Raw genomic sequence first — 21384 nt, 5'->3', positions numbered from 1 at the left:
CCCGAGTAGATGGGACTACAGGCGCCCGCCACCTCGCCCGGCTAGTTTTTTGTATTTTTTAGTAGAGACGGGGTTTCACAGTGTTAGCCAGGATGGTCTCGATCTCCTGCCCTCGTGATCCGCCCGTCTCGGCCTCCCAAAGTGCTGGGATTACAGGCTTGAGCCACCGCGCCCGGCCGCAGTGATGAGTATACATTCTAAGGAATGCATCGTTAGGTGATTTTGTTGTGGCATGAATATCATAAAATGTGCTTACACAAACCTAGATGGTACAGCCTGCTATACACCCAAGCTCTGTGGTATAGCCTAGTACTCCTAGACTACAAACCTGTACAGCATGTTATTGTATTGAATAGTGTAGACAATTGTAACAGCTTGGTATTTGTATATCTAAACATAGAAAAATCACAGTAAAAAGACAGTATATAAGATTTTGTTAAATGATACACCTGTATAGAGCACTTACATGAATGGAGCTTGCAGGACTGGAAGTTGCTTTGGGTAAGTGAGTGACTGGTGAGTGAATGGGAAAGCCTAGGACATTGCTGTACACTCCTGTAGACTTTATGAACACTGGACATGTAGACTTTATAAAAATATTTTTTTCTTCAATAATGAATTGTTCTAAGCCAAATTCATCAGTGGTGGTTGTATACCAACTTTAGTGATACAAATGTTATTAATAAGTTCTGATTAACCCACTACCATCGGAGCAGCCCAATAAATTAACCTTGGCTTACTGTAATTTTTTACTTTATAAACTTTAAATTTTTTTTAACTTTCTGGCTCTGTAATAACAACTAGCTGAAAACACAAGCACATTGTAGAGCTGTACACAAATACTTCACATGAGCTTTTTTCTGTTAATTTTTTTTTAAGGCTGTTTTGTTAAAATCTGAAACATAAACACACACATTGGCCTAGGCCCACATGGGGGCAGGATCATCAGGATGTCACTTGGCAATAGAAGTTTTTCAGCTCCATTATAATCTTATGGAACCATTATGATACATGTAGTTCATCATTGTCTAACATTTCATTATATGGTGCATGACTGTATATGAATTATGAGGACAGTAGGGATGTATTGCACCATTATAAAATTTATAGTCTTGGAACTTTACAAATTAGCTGGTCAGTGTTGGACCCCCCAGCCATACTCTGTAGAATTGTTTCTTTAAAAGTGGCGTAAAAATTGACCACTTAAAGCAAAAAATATAAACATTATATGAAATTAGGTACACCAGTAAGGTTGGGTTTTTTTAGAATTGTAATTTGCCACAAATACCAGTCAAAACATTTTAAGTGGCTGGGCACCATGTCTCACCACCTGTAATCCTAGCACTTTGGGAGGCTGAGGCGAGAGGATTGCTTGAGGCCACGAGTTCAAGACCAGCCTGAGCAACATAGCAAGACCCCATCTCTGTAATAAATAATTTTTTAAAAAATTAGCTGGGCATGGTGGCACATGCCTGTAGTCCCAGCTACTTGGGAGGCTGAGGTAGGAGGATCACTTGAGCCAAAGGCTGCAGTGAGCCAAGATCACACCGTTGCACTCCAGCCTGGTTGGCACAGTGACACCCTGCCTCAAAAAATGTATATTTAAAGATTTTCTCCAGTACTGTTTTATTTAGATATATATTCAAGGAGTTTCCTAGGTGCATTATTTTTGTTTTTTATTTTTTGCTACTTACCTTTTGAAGTGTTTGTTTAATTTTGACTTTTTTTTTTGTTTTTTTTTTTGTTTTTTTTTTTTAAAGATGGAGTCTCGCCCTATTGCCCAGGCTGGAGTGCAGTGGCGTGGTCTCGGCTCATTGCAAGCTCCGCCTCCCAGGTTCATGCCATTCTCCTGCCTCAGCCTCCCGAGTAGCTGGGACTACAGGCACCCGCCACCATGCCCGGCCAATTTTTTGTGTTTTTAGTAGAGACAGGGTTTCACCATGTTAGCCAGGATAGTCTCGATCTCCTGACCTTGTGATCCTCCCGCCTCAGCCTCCCAAAGTGCTGGGATTACAGGTGGGAGCCACCGTGCCTGGCCAATTCCGACTTCTGTTTTAAAATATTTCCATATTTGATTCAAGCATTTATCTCTAGGACCTCTTTTTTGCAGAAAGACCTAATCTTGTACTATGACAGCTCTGCTTAGTATTATATCATTGGTGACTTTCTTCACTTAAGAGATTTTCAATATTTATTAATATTTGCATAAAAGTACTATCATTTTTGTTTGACTACCTCTAACCTGCTTGTGTATTCCAAGGCCTTCATTTTAGTCTCAGCGATTCTCTCTTTGGGTCATTTTTGTGTCTTTGAGGTGATGTTTCATAAATAGTCTACTATGGAAGTACAGCTCCACATCAGGGTGCTGACTTCAGTTCAGACAAGTGTTACAGAATTTCTGAAGCTGTCCAAGTCTTTTCCTTTGCTGCCACTTGGAAATAACTTTAGAAATTGGATGTTTCAGCAAAATCAAACTCTCTCTTTTTTTTTTAAGTTCTCTAGCATTCCTTCTTTTTAGGGCTGGTTCTCTACTGATCCCAACAAAATCTACAGCTATATCTTGGTGTCCTTGAATATCACTGATGCTGGGGGTCTGTCTCTGAAAAGCTTAGCAGCAATTTGCTCTCCTTTGTTAAGAGTCCTGAAATGAAGCAGATTACCTGCTTATGGAGAATTAAATTTTTTGAAAAGAAAGGAATTAGAGTTAACGTGTGGTGAGACACATATGGTGTAGAAGATATTGATGAAAGAAATTGTATTAATGAAGCTTCTAGGGAATATAGCCTAAGAGGAATGAGTCTTATGTCCAGAAATCACATACATCTACCCCCAGCCACAATTTGTCACCATTTAAAATAGCAAAAGGAATGTGTTGTGGTGGTTGTTTAGATGTCTCCCAAACAGTTTGATTTATGATATCATTTAAAAAAGTACACAATTTCCTAAGGTGACTGCTTGCAGTAAGACAAATACTATTTTTGATTTACCACCTCTTTTGTTTTCCTGAATCAATGTATTCAATTCTGTAGACATGCCTGGTATTGATGGAAAATCTGAAGAGGGATGATAGTGTTACCATTTCAAGGAGTTAATTATTTCATTGGGGAGACAAGATGACTACATTTGTAGGAAACAATATAAGATAGGATACTATTTGTTTTAAACTAATGTAATACAGATTGTTAGCACTATGAAGTTTGGAGAAGAGAAAAAAGAAAGAAATTACTAAATGCTAGGTACTTTATGTTAATTCCATTTGATCTTCACAGCCATCTTCTAGGGACACATCATAATCTTCATTTTACATATGAGTCAGTCAGTGTTCAGAGAGGGTAAATGACCCACCCAAATAACTGAAATTTGGTCCCATTTTATTCTGACCCCAAAGTCCATGTTCTTTTCTCTTTTCTTCACCGTATCTGTCTGCACTGAAAAGAAAGGATAGCTAAAGGGATCAAAGAGGGCCTTTCAGAAAAAGGGAACAGCATGAGCAAATGCCTCTAGAGGCAAAATTGAATAAAGATTTTATTGCATTCTGAAAGGAAAAACTAGATTAGAGCCAAAGATACATGGAGTATACATACTGGAAAATAAAGTCGGGCCAGAGTAGAGTGAGCTTTGAAAAGGCAGAAAATACTTCATGCTCTAAGGCAGTACTGTCTATTAGAACTCCTGCAATGATAGAAATTTTCTTTATCTGGGCTGCCCAGTGAATTTGCTACTAGCTACCTGTGGTCATTTAACATTTGAAATGTGGCTGCTGTGACTAAGAAACTGATTTTTGAATTTTATATAATTTTAACTACATGCAGTGAAAGACTACACTATTAGCTCTAGGGAGTCAGTAGCCATTTACAGTTTTTGATTGATGTATGACCTGGTGAAAGTGTTAAAAATACTAATTTCAAGTTGATTTGAAGGGAAAAGAATTGATAAGTACTCAGTTCATCCTCTAATAAGAGAACTAATACGGTAAAAACTGTTTTGCAACTTAATGTTATCTCCTGTTTCTTTTGTACATAGGGGCTGCGATTTATCCAGTTGAAAAATCCTTGGAGTCATTTACGTTGGAAAGGAAGATACAGTGAAAATGATGTAAAAAACTGGACTCCAGAGTTGCAAAAGTATTTAAACTTTGATCCCCGAACAGCTCAGAAAATAGACAACGGTAAATATATCTTTTTAATTTTAATACCATTTATTCTTCGAAAAAACAAAAAAAAACATGTTTCAACAAGGCGAAAGATATGTAACTTACTTAAAATCATTTAGCATTAAGATTTTTTTAGATTAACAAAGATATTAATTTTCAGGAATATTTTGGATTTCCTGGGATGATCTGTGCCAGTATTATGATGTGATTTATTTGAGTTGGAATCCAGGTCTTTTTAAAGAATCAACGTGTATTCACAGGTAACTTTTTGCGCATTGCAGAGTATGCTTTAAAATAGCATCCACTTTCTTCACGTAAAAACACAATGGTGCCAGGCGCGGTGGCTCATGCCTGTAATCCCAGCACTTTGGGAGGCCAAGGTGGGCGGATTGGTTGAGCTCAGGAGTTCTAGACCAGGTTGGGCAACATGGCAAAACCTCATCTCTACAAAAAATACAAGAACTAGTCGGGCATTGTGGTGCACACCTGTAGTCCCAGCTATTCAGGAGGCTGAGGTCAGCAGATCGCTCAAGCCTGGGAGGTGGAGGTTGCAGTGAGCCAAGATCACGCCACTGCGCTCCAGCCTGGACAACAGAGCAAGACTCTGTCTCAAAAAAATAAATAAAAATCGGAATGGTTAATTTAGGAAGACTAGCATTCCATCTCTTTTTGTCATGCCCACACTGACTATCTTGTTAATAGTTGTTTTCTTTCCATGCTTCCTGGTTGTGCCAAAAAATTTAAAAACAGTAAAACAAAACCAAAAACTCAGATAGCTTAATTCACTTTTTGAAATAGTGTTATATTTTAGCTCTATGAGAAATTTAATTACAACCTTCTTTGTTGACTTTATCTTTTAGTACTTGGGATGCTAAGCAAGGACCTGTGAAAGATGCCTATAGCCTGGCCAACAACCCCCAGTACAAACTGGAGGTGCAGTGTCCACAGGGGGGCGCTGCAGTTTGGGTTTTGCTTAGTAGACACATAACAGACAAGGTACTGATACCCTTCTAATGATATCCCATACAGAAATTTTTTAAATATAGTTAGAACATTGTGAAAGACATACGTAAACACCAGCCTGTTTAATTAGGTGCCCAGAGAATAGTGTTTTCTCCGACAAATGAGTATTTTCCTCTAAGGAAATTTGTATTTTATAATTATACACTTAAATCTTGTTCAAAAGTCATCTCTGAAGAAAACTATGAGGGAGTTTATGCTTTTTAAAAGTGAGGGTTTGGGGGTTGATCATGTATAGTTTACATCTTAATATTAACATTAAAATATGCTGAAGGGAGTTTGGAAATGTTAAATCATTAGTCTTGATTCTGTAAAGGTTAACCATAAGCTTAATAGCCTCCGAATCTTATTTACTATATTACTTCATACATTGTGGTCATCTGTTAAAATGACAATTTAATTCAGAAAAACAATGTTTCTCGTAGCACTAAATAGCTGAGAAAAATGCTCTTAAAATTAGAGGTATTTTAACTTTAAAGAGCATTTTTTGTGGAGAGATTTAAAAAGAAAATAAATAGCATTTTCAAACCATTTTCTAACCACATTGGATTCTTTGTGATTTTAGGATGATTTTGCGAATAATCGAGAATTTATCACAATGGTTGTCTACAAGACTGATGGGAAAAAAGTTTATTACCCAGGTATGTTTAGTAGCCCAGCAAACATTAAAGTAAACATACATAAGATTTTATTTATATGATTAAGTTGAAAAATGACACATTTTATGTAGATAATATAGAGAAATAATTATGTTGATAGACTCATAGAAACCACTCAAGCAGATGGGTATTTACACTGTTCTGTGTTTTGTTTTGATTTAATTTAGAGACTCCAAGGTGGGGAGATTTCCATATTCTCACACATGGCTGTCAGAATTTTATTTCTGAAACTTAAGTGATGTCTTTTACTCTAATCAAATGTATTCTGTAGTTTTCCCTGAACTCCTGGATAAAATCTAAGCTCTTTAGCATGATATATAAGGCTTTTTATATTCCAGCCTTAATCTACTTGCCCGCCTTTATTTCATGCCCCAGCTTCTCACAGTTGAGATAGTTGCTACTCCAGAATACACCGTGCCCTTGTTGCCTTTTTTCACATGGTTTCTTCTCTCAAGAATCTCTCCTCCCACCTTTTACCCACATATTCCTGTCTCCCTATTTGGCTTCATGCGCGTAGTTAAGGTCCAGCCCAAATACCATTCCTTCCACTGGGCACCTGAGATATTTAACACATTGTATTGAAACCACTTTGCTTTCACATTTTTAAAAAATGTGTATCACTTAGTGAGATAAACTGTCCTAAGGCTGTGGAGAATAGTGATGAACTAAACAGGATTGTTTTCATAGAGTTTATGTTCTAGTTGGGGAGACAGTTAGTAAGCAAAACATCAAGTATTGATACACATATGTAAAAAAGGGGTATGTGAGTGAGTGGGTTGGTTGCTTTTGGTGGGTGGTCATAGAAGACCTCTTTGAGCGGGATTGAGAAGAGCTATGAATAACAAAAAAAGGAACCAGTTGTGCAAAGAAATCAAGGGAAAAGCACTACAGGCAGAGGGAACAGCAAGTACAAGGACCTTACAGTGAGAAAAGATGGTGTCTTTTTGGAACAGAGAACAGGCCAATTGCCTGGATAGGTGTGGTATCAAAAGAAGTCAGAAAGATTTGCAGAGGTCAGATCACATGAGGTTCTGTACACCACTGGCAGGGGTTCGGAGGGTCTTTGGCTTGTCATAATCAGGAAAATGGCGTTTCCTGGCTCCAAATGGAGATGCCAGTTAGGCTGTTGGATTTTTGAATCAAGTTCTGGAGTAAGGGTAGAGATACAGATAGGGGAGTCAGGAGCATATAGATGGAATTTGAAGATGGGACTGTATAAATCACCTGTGAAGAGAGTGGTGGGTACAGAGATTAACATGCAGGATCTGACCTTGGACTCTCAGACACCTTGAGGTGGAGCAGAGGAAAAGGTACCACAAAAGAATTCGAACAGAGGGCTTGATGAAACAGTGAGGTTTCACATAACCAAAGCAAAGAACATTTTTCAGGAGAGAAAGAAAGGAAAACTGCATCTATTGATGTTTGAGAAATCAAATGAGATTAGGTGAGAGAAGAAACTATTGTGGGAACTAGATGATAAGAACTTATGAACACAAAGAAAGAAACAACAGACACTGAGGTCTACTTGAAGTAGGGGGAGGGTGGGAGGAGGGAGAAGAATAGAAAAGATAACTATTGGGTCCTGGCTTAATACCCAGGTGATGAAATAATATGTACAACAAACCCCCATGACACGTGTTTACCTTTGTAACAAACATTCACGTGTACCCCTAAACCTAAAATAAAAATTAAAGAGAAGAAACTATTGGACTTAGCATTGTGGCAGTCATTGTTGACCTTGATAAGAACAGGCTTAGTGGAGAGGTGGAGATAGAAGACCAATTGGATTGGTTTTAAAAGAGACTATGATGTAAGGAAGCAATTGTTGACAGTTCTTGCAAGAAAGTTGTGCAGAGAAATGGGCAGTGATGGGAAGATGTGATCAGAAGTGGTTTAAGCCTTACTTTGTTTAATCATAGGGAAGTATGGCATTCTTCCCTATTACACTGTGTTGGTGGCAGGCACTGAGTCATACTAGTCAATATCCCTAGGTACTGGAATGGGCATGGCACATAGTAGGTCCAGTGACAACTGTCAAGTTACACTAGCCAAGCTTTCCTTTTTTTAAAATAATGCTCCATCTTATGTAGAGTGATTGTGCCTTTTCAGAATACTTTCATGTTTATCATTTTATTTTAATTAGAACACTGCAGTAAATAGGACAGGCCTTGTTCCCCATTTGACAGAAGAGTAAACTGAAACATGAAAAGGTTAAAAACCTTGTTCAAGATCCACATATGTGCCAATTCTTTACTCTTCTCACTAGATCACACCACCCCTAATCATTAGAGACTTATGACTTACTTGAGATACTAAAATGTTTAGTTTTTCTGATAGGTCCCATTATAAATATTCAGCATTCCTAAATAAGCTGAGACCATCGATCTTAACATATCATAATTGACATGCATAAAATTTTATTGTATCAGGCTTGACTGATGGGACTATCAAAGAAAAATAGGCAGCATTCTTTGTAATAACGAAATACTGAAAACAATCTGAATATCCAGATTTTCTTTTTTTTTTTTTTTTTTTTTTGAATATCCAGATTTTCTAAACCAGTTGGGGTGTAGATAAAATGTCATATTCATGTGATGGAATATTATACAGGCAGTTATAAGAAATAAACTATCTGTGTAGAACAACATAGCTCTTTTTAAAATGTTGAGTGAAAAATGAAAGATATAAGACATACACTATTTTTTTATATATACACTTATACCAGAAACAGTTATTTGTTCATTCACTTTTAGGAGTGGAATACTTTTGTATTCAGGTCTAAAAAGATGTTCACCAAATCCATCAGTAGAGGGGAATAAGATAAGGGTCATCGTTAAAAGAGACATTGTTTTATGAAAAAGCTAGAATGACCAAAAAAAAAGTTAATTTAAACCTGAGTAGTGGGGAATATATATTTTTACATACTTCTTTGTATTATTTTTAATTTCATCTCAAAAGAAAAATCCTGAGTTTAAAATCCTCTATGGGAGAAAAATGCAACACAGAACAAATAGTAGGAATTACTGAAATGCAACACAGAGCAAATAGCAAGTACTGTTACATCTCATTGAAAGTATTCAAAAAGATTATTTTTGCTTATTAGGAACTGTTTAATTTTAAAGGTTTCAAGTGAAATTATAATTCACTAATATCATTATGTTTTAAGGAGAGAATCAGTTAAGGAGATGTCCATCCAAGTAATTATTTTTCCTACATCAACCATAAAACTTCAAAAACTAAAGAAAGAAAAGTCTCCTTTTCTCTAAGCCTACTTGTTTGTTTGCAGCTGACCCACCTCCATACATTGATGGAATTCGAATTAACAGCCCTCATTATTTGACTAAGATAAAGCTGACCACACCTGGCACCCATACCTTTACATTAGTGGTTTCTCAATATGAAAAACAGAACACAATCCATTACACAGTTCGGGTAAGTAAAACCAACACACAGTGACAAAACACAGTAATATAAAGACGTAATGTGCTCCGCTTTGTAAGTGGGATTATCTGGAGAAAGTTTATTTCTGAAAATGTATTGCTCTCTATTTTTGTGCTTATTTTAATAGTAAATTACGCTTTCTGTAGAAAATAATACATTTGAAAAGAAATGTTTTTATTCTGAAAGAACATTTTTATTTTCATAATAATAGTTTAGCCCCACGGTAATATAGTATGTTGGACTAATACATTTCTTTTTTTTTTTTTTTTTTTTGAGACGGAGTCTTGCTCTGTCACCCAGGCTGGAGTGAGTGCATTAGTGCAATCTCAGCTCACTGCAGCCTCCACCTCCCGGGCTCAAGTAATTCTCCTGCCTCAGCCTCCTGGGTAGCTGGGACTACAGGTGCTGCCACCACGCCCAACTATTGTATTTTTTGTAGAGATGGGATGTCACCATGTTGGCCAGGCTGATCTCGAACTCCTAACCTCAAGTGATTCACCCACCTTGGCCTCCCAAAGTGCTGGGATTACTGGTGTCAGCCACTGCACCCAGCCAATACATTTCATTTTAAAGCAAGCAATAAAAACTTATTTAGCCTGTTTAATATTTGTATTGACTTGAAGAAGACTTTGAACTTAGTGAAAGAGAATCAGTCACTAGAAACATACTGCTCTGATCTAGTTAGGAAGGTCATTGTAATTTTCTTCTATATAGATTTGTTTGCTCTAGATAAGCAGCTCAATTTGAGTAGATTTTTAGTGATGAAAGGGACATTGGGAGCTGCTGCCACTGCTTCATTTTTCAGATGCAGAAACCACGGCCTGGAAAAATTGTAATTTGTCCTGAGTCATACACAGTTAGTAGCAGAGAAAGCCAAGACCACACCCCTAGCTTCTCAGTTCCCAGCTCATTAAACCTGACCTGATACTAGGCTGCCTGTAGAATCATGACTTGTATATGCCAACTGATTTTTTTAGTCTTCCAGTATATTCATGTATCACTTTGATGTTCTTGTAAGTGTAAAATTTATCAATACAGTCTTTTTTTTAATCTAGGTATATTCAGCATGCAGTTTTACTTTTTCAAAGATTCCTTCACCATACACCTTATCAAAACGGGTGAGAAGATTCATTTGGTTGTAATCTCAGCATTCTTTTAGAATTTTTAAATTCGCTTTCCCATTTCTCTGATTTTATTCTTTATATTTAGCAATTTATTATGAAATAAAGACATTCTGAGGCTTCACAGGAATATATGGGAAACGTAAGTGGCTTTCAATTTGGGTTGGAATACAAGATCTTCAGTGAGCAACGTCTGTGAAAAGAAAATTCAGAGAAAGAAGATGAATGCAAACTTTGGTTGTTAGAGAAGGCTGTGTGGATGAACCTTAAAAGTAGAATTTGAGATTAACTGCAGGGTAGGCTAGATGTGTAGAGGAAGATTCTATGGAAAATGCCTTGTAGAAAGAACAACTTGATTAGCGGCTAAGAGATGAAAATAGGGATTAGTGTAACAAAGCAGCCTGGCTGTCACCAGCAAATAAAGATGGGAAAGAGGAGTTGGAGCCACAGAGTAGAAAATTGCCTTTTTTTTTTTTTTTTTTTTTTTGGAGATGGAGTTTTGTCTTCAAGTGGAATTGAAGAATGAGATTTTGTTAACACTGAAACTTTGTTTTTATTAGATTAATGGAAAGTGGAGTGGTCAGAGTGCTGGGGGATGTGGAAATTTCCAAGAGACTCACAAAAATAACCCCATCTACCAATTCCATATAGAAAAGACTGGGCCATTACTGATTGAGCTACGAGGACCAAGGTTTGTGATGAGTAACTTGCTTAAATTAATGATGTTCTATTAAAAATGAACATTGTGTAACAAAGAAGTTTAAAAACCTAAGCATATATGGACATTGGATTTATAACAATGGCATTATAGTGGAGTGAGGAAAGGACAGTCTTTTCAATAAATGGTATGGAATAATTGAGTATCCATGTGTAAAAAGGGCAATTAGAACCCTGTTTCACATAAAATTCCAGGTGGATTACAAACCTAAATGTGAAAGGCAAAACAATACAGCATCTAGACGATAATGCAGGAAATGTTTTAACCTCAAGAAAGGAAAGATTTCTTAAGACAAAGAGCATGTTAAAATATTTGTAAATATGCTACTTTGATAAGAAAAAAATCTGCAGTTTTTAAAAAATAAAAACATGTCATAAAGGGGGCAATCCAGATGGCCAGTAAACCATTGTAATAGCCAGAAATTGGAAACAAATGTTCATTGACATTTACGATTATAATATAGTCATATGATAGAGTCCTGATATAACAATGGAAATAAATTACAGCTATACACAACATAATGGATAAGTCATAATGGATACGTCTTAAAAGCTATATGTACAGAATATATACCATGTGATTCTACTTCCGTGAAGTCAAGAACAGGCAAAACTAAAAGACTGTCATTTAAGGATGCACAGTAAGGTTGTAAAACTATAAAGCAGAGCGAGAGAGTTAGTACTATAAAAGCTCTGTGAGGGGACAGGAGTTGCAGTTAGGAATATACAGGGAATTCTGTGGTGCTGAGAGGATTTGTTGATCTGGGTGGTGGTTACCCAGGAAAGGACAGTCTTTTCAATAAATGGTATGGAATAATTGAGTATCCATGTGTAAAAAGGGTAATTAGAACCCTGTTTCACATCAATTTGCAGGGAGGAGACAGATGGGGAAGCTGAGGCGTTTATTCACTTTGCAAATGATTTATTAAGCTGTATATATGTTTTACTTAAGTGTTATATTTCATAGTTTTAAAAGGTTTAAAAAACATAGAGAATACAGCCTGGGCATGGTGGCTCACACCTGTAATCCCAGCACTTTGGAAGGCCAAGACAGGAGGATCGAGTTCAGGAGTTCAAGACCAGCCTGAGCAACATGGCAAGACCTCATTTCTGCAAAAATTTTTTGAAAAATTTAGCCAGGCATGGTGGCATGTGCTTGTATAATCCCAGCTACTTGAGAGGCTGAGGTGAGAGGATGGCTTGAGCCCAGGAGGCAGAGGTTGCAGTGATCCCAGATGATGCCACTGCACTCCAGCCTGGTCGACAGAGCAAGACCCTGTCTCATATAACAACCACCAAAAAAAAACCAATACAAATAAAAACAAAACTACCTTCTAAATAGGATTGGGCTTAATTTTGCTTTTCTTACAAACTAATCCAGCAGCAGTTAATAACCCAAAATATGAAGATAGGATTAAACTATTTTTCCACAAGAAAGTCATTTTTAAAACCCCTACCAGTTTGATAGGTGAAATAGGTAAATAAACCTACTTGCTCTTTTGTACTTAATTTCTAGATGGATTGAACATGTAACAATGTTTGTTACAATATTGTTTATTTATTGCCTATTCATGTTTCTTGCCCATAGAGTTATCTTTTTTTTTAATTGTAAGCATGAATAAGATAAGGGTATTAACTCCTTCACATATTTGCAGATATTTTTCTCAGATTGTCATTTTTCTCCCACATAGAAAAGCATTTCATTTTAAAATAATGAAATCTGTCTTCTGGTTTCCTTTTGCTGTGGACAGGAACTTTCACCACATTATCAAATTAATTTTCACCGTATTCTGATTATTTTATGGTTTAATTTTTTTGCATTTAAAAAATTCATATGAATATATTTTTATATTTGGTATAAAATACAATTTAACAGTTTTTTTCTAAATTTTGTGTTACCTCATCACCATCTAAATGAATCTTTCTTTACTGATTTGGGATGCCATGTTTATCGTGTGCTAAATACTTCTGTAAATTCAGATTTTCTTTCAGGGCTTCCTTTCCCATAGGCCTTCCCATTTGTTACAATAACAATTTTTTTCTTTCTTTCTTTTTTTTTTTTTTTGAGACAGAGTCTCACTCTGTCACCAGGCTGGAGTGCAGTGGTGCAATCTTGGCTCACTGCAACGTCCGCCTGCTGGGTTCAAGCGATTCTCCTGCCTCAGCCTCCCAAGTAGCTGAGACTACAGGCGCGCACCACCATGCCCAGCTAATTTTCGTATTTTTGGTAGAGATGGGATTTCACCGTGTTGGCCAGGATGGTCTTGATCTCTTGACCTTGTGATCCACCCACCTCTGCCTCCCAAAGTGCTGGGATTACAGGCATGAGCCACCACGCCCAGCCAACGACAATATTTTTAATTATTCCCTGTGGCCAGGCACAGTGGCTCAAGGCTGTAATCCCAGCACTTTGGGAGGCCAAGGCAGGAGGATAGCTTGAGCCCAGAAATTCCAGACCAGCCTGGGCAGCATAAGGCGACCCCCTGTCTCCAAAAAAAAAAGAAATTAGCCAGATATGGTGGTACATACCCATAGTCCCAGGTCCTGAGGAGGCTATGGTGGGAGAATCGCAAGTCCAGGAGGGCAAGGCTGCAGTGAGCCATGATTGCTCCACTGTACTCCAGTGTGGGTGACAGTGAGACCCTGTCTCAGGAAAAAAAAAAAAAAAAAGGTCGGGTGCAGTGGCTCACGCCTGTAATCCCAGTATTTTGGAAGGCCGAGGCTGGTGGATCAACTGAGGTCGAGTTTGAGACCAGCCTGGCCAACATGATGAAACTCTGTCACTATTAAAAATACAAAAAAATTTAGCCAGGTACAGTGGCATACCCCTGTAGTCCCAGCTACTCAGAAGGCTGAGGCAGGAGAATCACTTGAACCCAGGAGGCGGAGGTTGCAGTGAGCCAAGATCGCGCCTCTGCACTCCAGCCTGGGCAGCAGAGCGAGACTCCGTCTCAGAAAAATAAAATATTTCCCGGGGAGCCCATGGTAAAAATACAGTCTCTCTTAAAGTAAGTTTAATCCAGTGTTAATTTTTAAGGCTTCAACTGAAATATATAAATGGTGTGTTACATGATCACAAATAGAGTGCATGTGTTTCTACTGAAACTTCAGAAACATAATATGACATCGACACTTCAGATATAGTTATTTTAAATCACATGTTTGAGACTATATATTAATACAGTAATTCTGTTCATTTTAAATGCTAGGCAATATAGCGTTGGATTTGAGGTTGTAACCGTTTCTACTGTAGGAGATCCTGGTCCCCATGGCTTTCTGAGGAAATCTAGTGGTGACTATAGGTAATGTTGGCATTTTTGTTGTATCTATTTTATACTTTACTTTTTGTGGCATCATCTTCTATGAACTTTATTCTCATTTTCTCTAAATATAGGTGTGGGTTTTGCTACCTGGAATTAGAAAATATACCTTCTGGGATCTTCAATATCATTCCTAGCACCTTTTTGCCTAAACAAGAAGGACCTTTCTTCTTGGACTTTAATAGCATTATCCCCATCAAGATCACACAACTTCAGTGATGGAGAAATCTCGTTACTGGCTTTTATACTTAACCAAACATCAGTTCTTCAAATAAGGACACAAATCTTCAGGACAGTAAGCAGAACAATCAGAATGAAATTAAATATCTAAAAACACATTACAGTGGAATCTGGTGCTTGTCAGGGTGTTTGGTAAGAACTGTATATAGTCAGAATTACCTAAATCACTTAGAGGTACCGTTTACATGGTTTTGTGTATATAGAGTTGGCTAGCATTTTAGGGGCCATTTTGTATAAAAAGTGCATATGATTAAGATTAGACTTAGTCATCACTGTGAGATGCCTTTGCTAAGAGGATAAAGGAACTGAGACCAGATGAGAAAAAGGATATAGATTCCTTGAGTGGAATAGTGGGCTAGATTAATATACTGAAATATTTCCATTGTTTCCCTTTTTTGCAGAGCATGTGGACATTAAACCTGCTTGATTCTACTATACATCTTGGGCAACTAATTACCAAATGAATTGTGCCACCATAATTGATTTTAATTTTGCATTATTTATTATTTTAAAATGTTGCCCAGTTGTTATGAAAGAATAAAGCTTTTAAATATAGACTACCTTAGCATGAAGATGCTCATGCCTAAGAACAAAAATTGTTGAGATTATCTCCCATTCAATCATGTAGCAAGAACTTAGAGAAATTCGCTACTGCGGTTTTTATTTTTAAAAAATAGTAATTGAGATATTGAAGACATTGCAATTTAGTTTGTATCGTCTTTTTTTTAAATGGCCGTATTGTTCAGTGCTCTTGTGGCAGTGGCACTTTGAAGAAAATAGAGAATTTAATATATGGTGATTGGGATATGTAGCATTCAGAAAAAGTGAATTGCCAAGATACTGGTGTCATATAAATTCCCAGTTTACATAAAAACCCATCAGGATAGAATGATGCTCAATATTTTAAAATTCTAAAAATAGGGAGGGATTTTTCATTGTCTCTACTTTATAATTGTCAGAACTTATTTTGTATTGCTACTACCTTAAATTGAAATAAAATGTTTATACTTACGGATATTGCATAGTTTAACTTAGATTTATTCAAAGATTTCATCTATCATGTTTCATGTAAATGAGGATAGATTATTTGCATGAAAATATATATTTCAACAAAAATCTGTTCTTTTACAGAATAGTGGTAGATTATTACACTAATGAGATTTCTTTTTGGTAAATACTTCATGCTTTCAGTTTTAGCCTATTAATTTTAGGTGGACTAATTTAACTAGTTTTCTGTTACTCTTTAAAAAGAAAAAATCCAAAACATAAGAACTATATTATAAACACATGATTTGAACCTGTTGTGGTAAAGATCTTGTACAGGATGCAAACTGAAAACCTAATCCATCAAATGTATTAGAAGAGACCTATATATGAACAACTTAACTGTGGCACTGATATTTCTATAATAGAGCTCTAAAAACATGCCACCAGTGTATGAATAAGGGAAAGATTAATTTTGGCTGGACCAATATAAAAAATTGTACTTGAGGAATTGATACTTTAACTTGGACCTTGAAGGAAAGGCTTCAAAAGACAGACTACTGACCATTATTGAGTGTTTACTATGTACCCAATGTGTATATTTTTCTTTTTACTCTTCCCAATAGCTGAATAAAGTATAGATACTATTATTTGTACTTCTTACAATTGAGGAAAGAAGCCTAAGAGATTAAGGTATTTGCCCCAGGTTTACAAGCCTTCTTCCCTGAGCCCTGATTGACCTGCTGTGTGTGTCTAATGACACCCACAGACACAGCCATCTAGTCGAGGGAGGGACAAGATCCAGACCTGTTATAGAGGGAGGAAAAACAATCCAGGCCCTTCAGAGATTCTAAGTAACAGACAGACTAGTCAGGAGTTGTTAGAGAGGATGACTCAGGTTTCTAATTCAGCACATGGACAGATGCTCATAGCTTCACTGAAGGTAAGTTTTGACACATTAAATTGCCCAGAAAATCCAGATCTGGAATCAACGTGGCGTAGTAAGCAAGATCACCCAAAAAGTCAGGAGTCACATGTGAACTAAAGATGGTTAAGAACTGATTTGGGGGAAGCTTTTTAGAAAGTATTTCTAATTTTTAGAAAAAAATACATAGACTAACAGGAGATACAAGAAAACAAGGGGGTTGGAGGGGGATTTAAGAAGCCTAATGAACAGAATTCCCAGAAGAGTATAATTAAATGTCAAATGTGGTGGAGATAAAGAGGCCACAGTGACAGCAGTGGGGGCAGACTACGTAAAACTAGAGATTTGACTAGGTGATAGTGTGACAAGGGAGCCCTGGTCAAAAGGTGGTCTGCATCCCTTTCTGGTGTAGGAGACAGGTAGGCTGATGGGAAAGGGGATTGAGGCAGGAAACAAGAGAGAGTTTTAATGCCCAAATAAGGAATACTCTAGTGCTACTGACTGCCTAGGCTTTGTCTTTTGTAAAGACAAGGGAAAGAAAGCCCCAATGTTAGAAAATTCCATCCCACTTTCCTTCTCTGCAAGTACTTAGAAATTTCTAATTAGATTGTATAACTTGACTCTGCTGTAAAAACTTTATCCTAGTTTGGGCTATTTTCCAGATGGTGTTTTTTCTAGGCGGAAAAAGAATTGCCTCAATTGCAGGGAAGTTTTTGCTAATGGTAAGTCAAGCAAGTCTCAGTGTCTTTACTACAGGTTAAAGGGTGTGAGGAGATTTTATGAGAACTGAATGAACCCTGAAGGTCACTAGTCAAATTCAGGTATGCTGTTAAGTGTTCTTGTTTGAGACCAAATTACAAGACTGGCCAATTTTTGTATTCTTGGTAGAAACTGGGTTTCACCATGTTGCCCAGGCTGGTCTCAAACTCCTGGGCTCAAGGGATCCACCAACCTCAGCCTCCCAAAGTGCTGTGATTACAGGCATAAACCCTCGGGCCTGGCCGGCTGTTTAATGTTCTTAAATAGCACAAGGGACTTCTATGAACTTTCCTAGATGAAATACTAACTTCTAGGTAAAACACCTTTTGATACTGCAAAGGGTTATTTCTGAAACTTAAACCTTATGATTGGCCAACCAAGAACTTTTTCTCCACAGCATGCTTTAATAAACGCAGATTAAGAGTCCAGCATTGTAACATTTCCACAGAGAAAGGATCCATCTGATTCTCAACTCTGAATGCACATTTGAATTCCCTCGGGGAGCTTTTAAAAGTAATGTCCAAGTGTACCCCCCAGTTAATTAAATAATTCTCTGGGGATGAGAGCTGACAGCAACACTTAAGCTTCCTAGGAGACTGCATGCAGTGTGCAGCCGAGGCCCACTCCTCCAGCGTCACCACCTCGTCTTTATTTTACTTATCTGCCACTGTGTTTCCTCACTGCCCGCAGCTTTAGTAGCAGCAAAAGTAGAATTCAAACCTTGGTAATCAAGGCTTAAATTATTACTATTCATGACCTTAATTGAAAATGATGACTGGTGAGCACAGCACTCCATGCTCTTCCTTATGGCAGAAGGGTTGTCTAGAAGATTTGGGCAATACTGGGAGTTATTTGAAGTCACAGAAAGTAGAAACTTTTCTCAAGCTGTTTTTATTACACTCAGTGTATTAAGACAAGTACAAAATAACCTTGTAATTAAGATACTGTATCAGTCAAAAAAGTCACTGTTGTATGAAGAGATTTACAAATGACTAAAATATACAGGCTGTGACAGAATTAACAGTTTGAAAGAGGGTTACTTTTTTCTTTTAGAAATGCTAAATTTTCTTAACAAGACAAAAATACAGTGCTCTAAATATGCATTACCATGAAAACATTAAAGAAAAGCAGTCTTAACACTTACTACTATTAACAGCCTTTGCCAACACATGCCTGCCTACTCCCTTTCCTAACTTTAAAGAACAGTTTCCTCTAAGGAATACTAGTGCAGCATAACCCTTAAATAATTTCATTTATTTTTAACGTTACAACCTACAGAGAAATTAACATCTTGTCAATCTAATAACAGTGGCAACCATTCTTCACATGCACTTCTCTTAGAATAAATCCCCTTGGCTGGCAGGATAAGGCTTATGCTGTAGAACCTTCTCCCCCACAGCCACAAATCCCCTTCTGTAAGTCCCTCCTACCCTCATCCCCCCCGGCATTCACCTTTCCCACCCCAAAAAGTGCAGCTCATGGTAGCCTTTCTAGAAAATGGTTTCAATGGGTATCCCAGAATACACACTTTTTTAAAAGCCCCCCTCTGAACACCAGAGGCAGTGAACATGAATTGTGTTCTTAGATTTTTTTTTTTTTAAGCCTCCACTGGGTCAAAAATATGTGCTCTTAATGCTTGAGTTTTTGCTTTGTGTGTGGGTTTTCTTTTTCATTTAGATATCATGGAATAAAGTGGAGAGGACATCTCCATTTCCCCATACAAATTGAAGGGTGAGAAGAGAAAGAGAAGCAAGCTGTTGCCCCCACTTTGGCCTGGCTTCCCAGCCATCTTCCCAGCTCTGGTTCTTTCATAGGAACTAGTTATTGCTTCCACAATGCCATTACACGGAATGTTCCACAAAGGCTGTGAACCTGGTCACAGTCTACCCGCAGCAACAACTCTGCTCTGAAAAACCAGCCCAAGAGCTCTTACCCAGAAGAACAATCTTTAGCCCTCAAGGTCACTGAAACTTCATTAGAGCAGTTTAGAGTAGACGTGTAAGATTTGGCATATATTAAATGATTATTGGCACAATGTTCTCCAGTTCCATGTATAAATGTTGATATGCACATGGGCCAGGGCCCAGGATGAATCAGCCAATCTGCACCATTTTTATGTCAGCAATAATTCCATCTCTTCCCTTTGAGCACTGGAGGGAGAGCTGCTTCATCCGGTTCTCCAAGGCCTGGCCCTCAGGGGAGGTGTTGCTTTGGCTCTTACTGCTGCCACCACCGCCACTGCTATTGCTGAGGCCCCGGTTGTTGTTGGCTTTGTCACTTGTTTTATTCTCTGCCCCTTCTGCCCTGTCTCCTGTAGAAATACAAAGATTATCAAAAGTGAGTATTAACAATTCTAAGTCACTTGAGCTCAAACCAATCAGCTAACAGCCCTGTAGAATTCCCACTGTTGCCTACCGTGTCTATCAGAGAGGTTCTCAGTACATAATCATTTACTGCTTTTATTCCTTGTGATGTTTTATATATTCCTTAGCTATAGAGATGAAATTTGCCACATGGACTTTATAGCTGAGAAACAAACCTCTCTGCTATGTGCTTGCCAAGGAGACTGTTCTGATGTGAGACACAGGACCTAAGCTCTACTTTATAGAAGCTGAGTGGAGCCAGGAGCTCCCCAGAACAGCACTTGGAAACAACCTCAGTGATCAATACTGACAACGCAACCACAGAGACCTGGTAATGCAGCATGGGGTCCCTGAGACCTGGCAGAGGTATGGAACGGCACAACAGTCAGGCTACAGAGGCAGTGCGGCATCTGGGACAGGGTGAGAAGGCTGCTACTCACCTCGTTCTACTTCACATTCAGGGGAGGAGGCCCCGCTGCATTCACTTCGAGGGCCCAACACTGGGAACATCATCCCAAACTCTGACAGGGACACAGGGCTGGGCAGATCCAGGCTGCCAGGCCTCACAACCGCAGGGAACTGGTCAGGCATCTCAGACGGGCTTGTTGGTCCTGAACTAAAGCTGGACACAGACTGGGTTTCCGAGTCATCTTCAGACACAAAGTTGCTACAGCTGTCATCTTCAAAGGCCTCCGAGGCCACTAAGTTGAGAGAGAACACCAGTCACATGGGTTCTGTCACCTCCTCAAATACCACAAGTGCTTGCTGCTGGCAGGCAGCTACACACAGTATGGGGACTGCAGAATCTCTACCTCTGAGTGCCTAATGAAGGAATGTGACTTCCCAAGCCTGAATGGCCAGCCTCTAAAGCAGCTGGAAGGGAAGCAGCTGGCAGCTGGATCCCATGGATATTAAGCGCCCTTCCAATAACCTTATAACCCTGCCAAGACATCAGTGTCACCAGACATTACCTAAAAATGGAAAATTAATTCAGCCACAAATTAGGACCTTTACTCCACCTCCGTCCCCTAAACAGATCCTCATGTGCACAGGAAGAGGTTCTGGTCCTCTGTAACATATCCCAAACAAAGCCAGCTGGACTCAGGCTTCTTTCTTAGGGCAATAGAAGCAAGAGCTGCTAGAAGAAACAGGCCAGCATGGAGTATCTGCTGGGACCTTTGTTATCTTCCAGGTAACTTCTGATCTCATAAAGAACACACTCAAAGTCTACCCACATCACCATTTTCTGCAAAAGAACAGAAATCCTTTACAATGCTCCGTAGCCACATTATTTGGTAGACCAAAATAACAAGGCGCAGACACATGTTATTCCCATGGTTTCAAAGCCTCTTTGGCCTTTAGCGGTTTTCCCTCAGCCTGCCCACAATCCCACTCCTTATTAGAACTTTCCCCTCTTCTCTTTAAAAACAGCCTTGTAGCATTCCATAAAGGTTTCTTACAAATGATAAGTACTGTAATGTTGGGGACAGAAAATAGGCTCAGACCTGAATTGAATCCCTAACTCCAAGACTTGCTGTGTGACCTTGATCAAGTTACTTTACCTCTGTAAGCGTCATGATCCTCTCCATGCAGGGTTTGAGATGATGTATATATTAAAGTAAGTCATACATAATAGTTGTTCAAATGATAGTTTCCTTTTCCTTTACCTTGAACCTAGCACT

At 38.3% G+C, this 21384-nt stretch overlaps 2 protein-coding genes across 2 annotated transcripts in view; one reads left to right on the top strand and one right to left on the bottom strand.

Annotated features, from left to right (window-relative positions):
* CAPN7 (calpain 7) overlaps positions 1-16302 on the top strand; it is a 46760-nt gene extending 30458 nt beyond the window's left edge. The window contains exons 13-21 of the mRNA XM_011977960.1: positions 4024-4168; positions 4314-4413; positions 5014-5149; positions 5739-5814; positions 9119-9264; positions 10329-10391; positions 10955-11085; positions 14321-14413; positions 14506-16302. Of these exons, the coding sequence (XP_011833350.1) occupies positions 4024-4168; positions 4314-4413; positions 5014-5149; positions 5739-5814; positions 9119-9264; positions 10329-10391; positions 10955-11085; positions 14321-14413; positions 14506-14650 (1035 nt within the window). The 3' untranslated portion in view covers positions 14651-16302. The remainder of the gene's footprint in view (positions 1-4023; positions 4169-4313; positions 4414-5013; positions 5150-5738; positions 5815-9118; positions 9265-10328; positions 10392-10954; positions 11086-14320; positions 14414-14505) is intronic.
* Positions 16303-18211: 1909 nt separating this feature from the next.
* Positions 18212-21384, bottom strand: part of SH3BP5 (SH3-domain binding protein 5 (BTK-associated)) — an 88666-nt gene continuing 85493 nt past the window's right edge. The window contains exons 8-9 of the mRNA XM_011977959.1: positions 20143-20403; positions 18212-19650 (exon numbers count right to left, since the gene is read on the bottom strand). Coding sequence (XP_011833349.1) covers positions 19433-19650; positions 20143-20403 — 479 coding nt within the window. The 3' untranslated portion in view covers positions 18212-19432. The remainder of the gene's footprint in view (positions 19651-20142; positions 20404-21384) is intronic.

The sequence above is a fragment of the Mandrillus leucophaeus genome, unplaced genomic scaffold (assembly GCF_000951045.1).
Source record: "Mandrillus leucophaeus isolate KB7577 unplaced genomic scaffold, Mleu.le_1.0 Scaffold186, whole genome shotgun sequence".
NCBI lineage: Eukaryota > Metazoa > Chordata > Mammalia > Primates > Cercopithecidae > Mandrillus > Mandrillus leucophaeus.
This window is presented reverse-complemented; position numbering and strand designations above follow the sequence as displayed.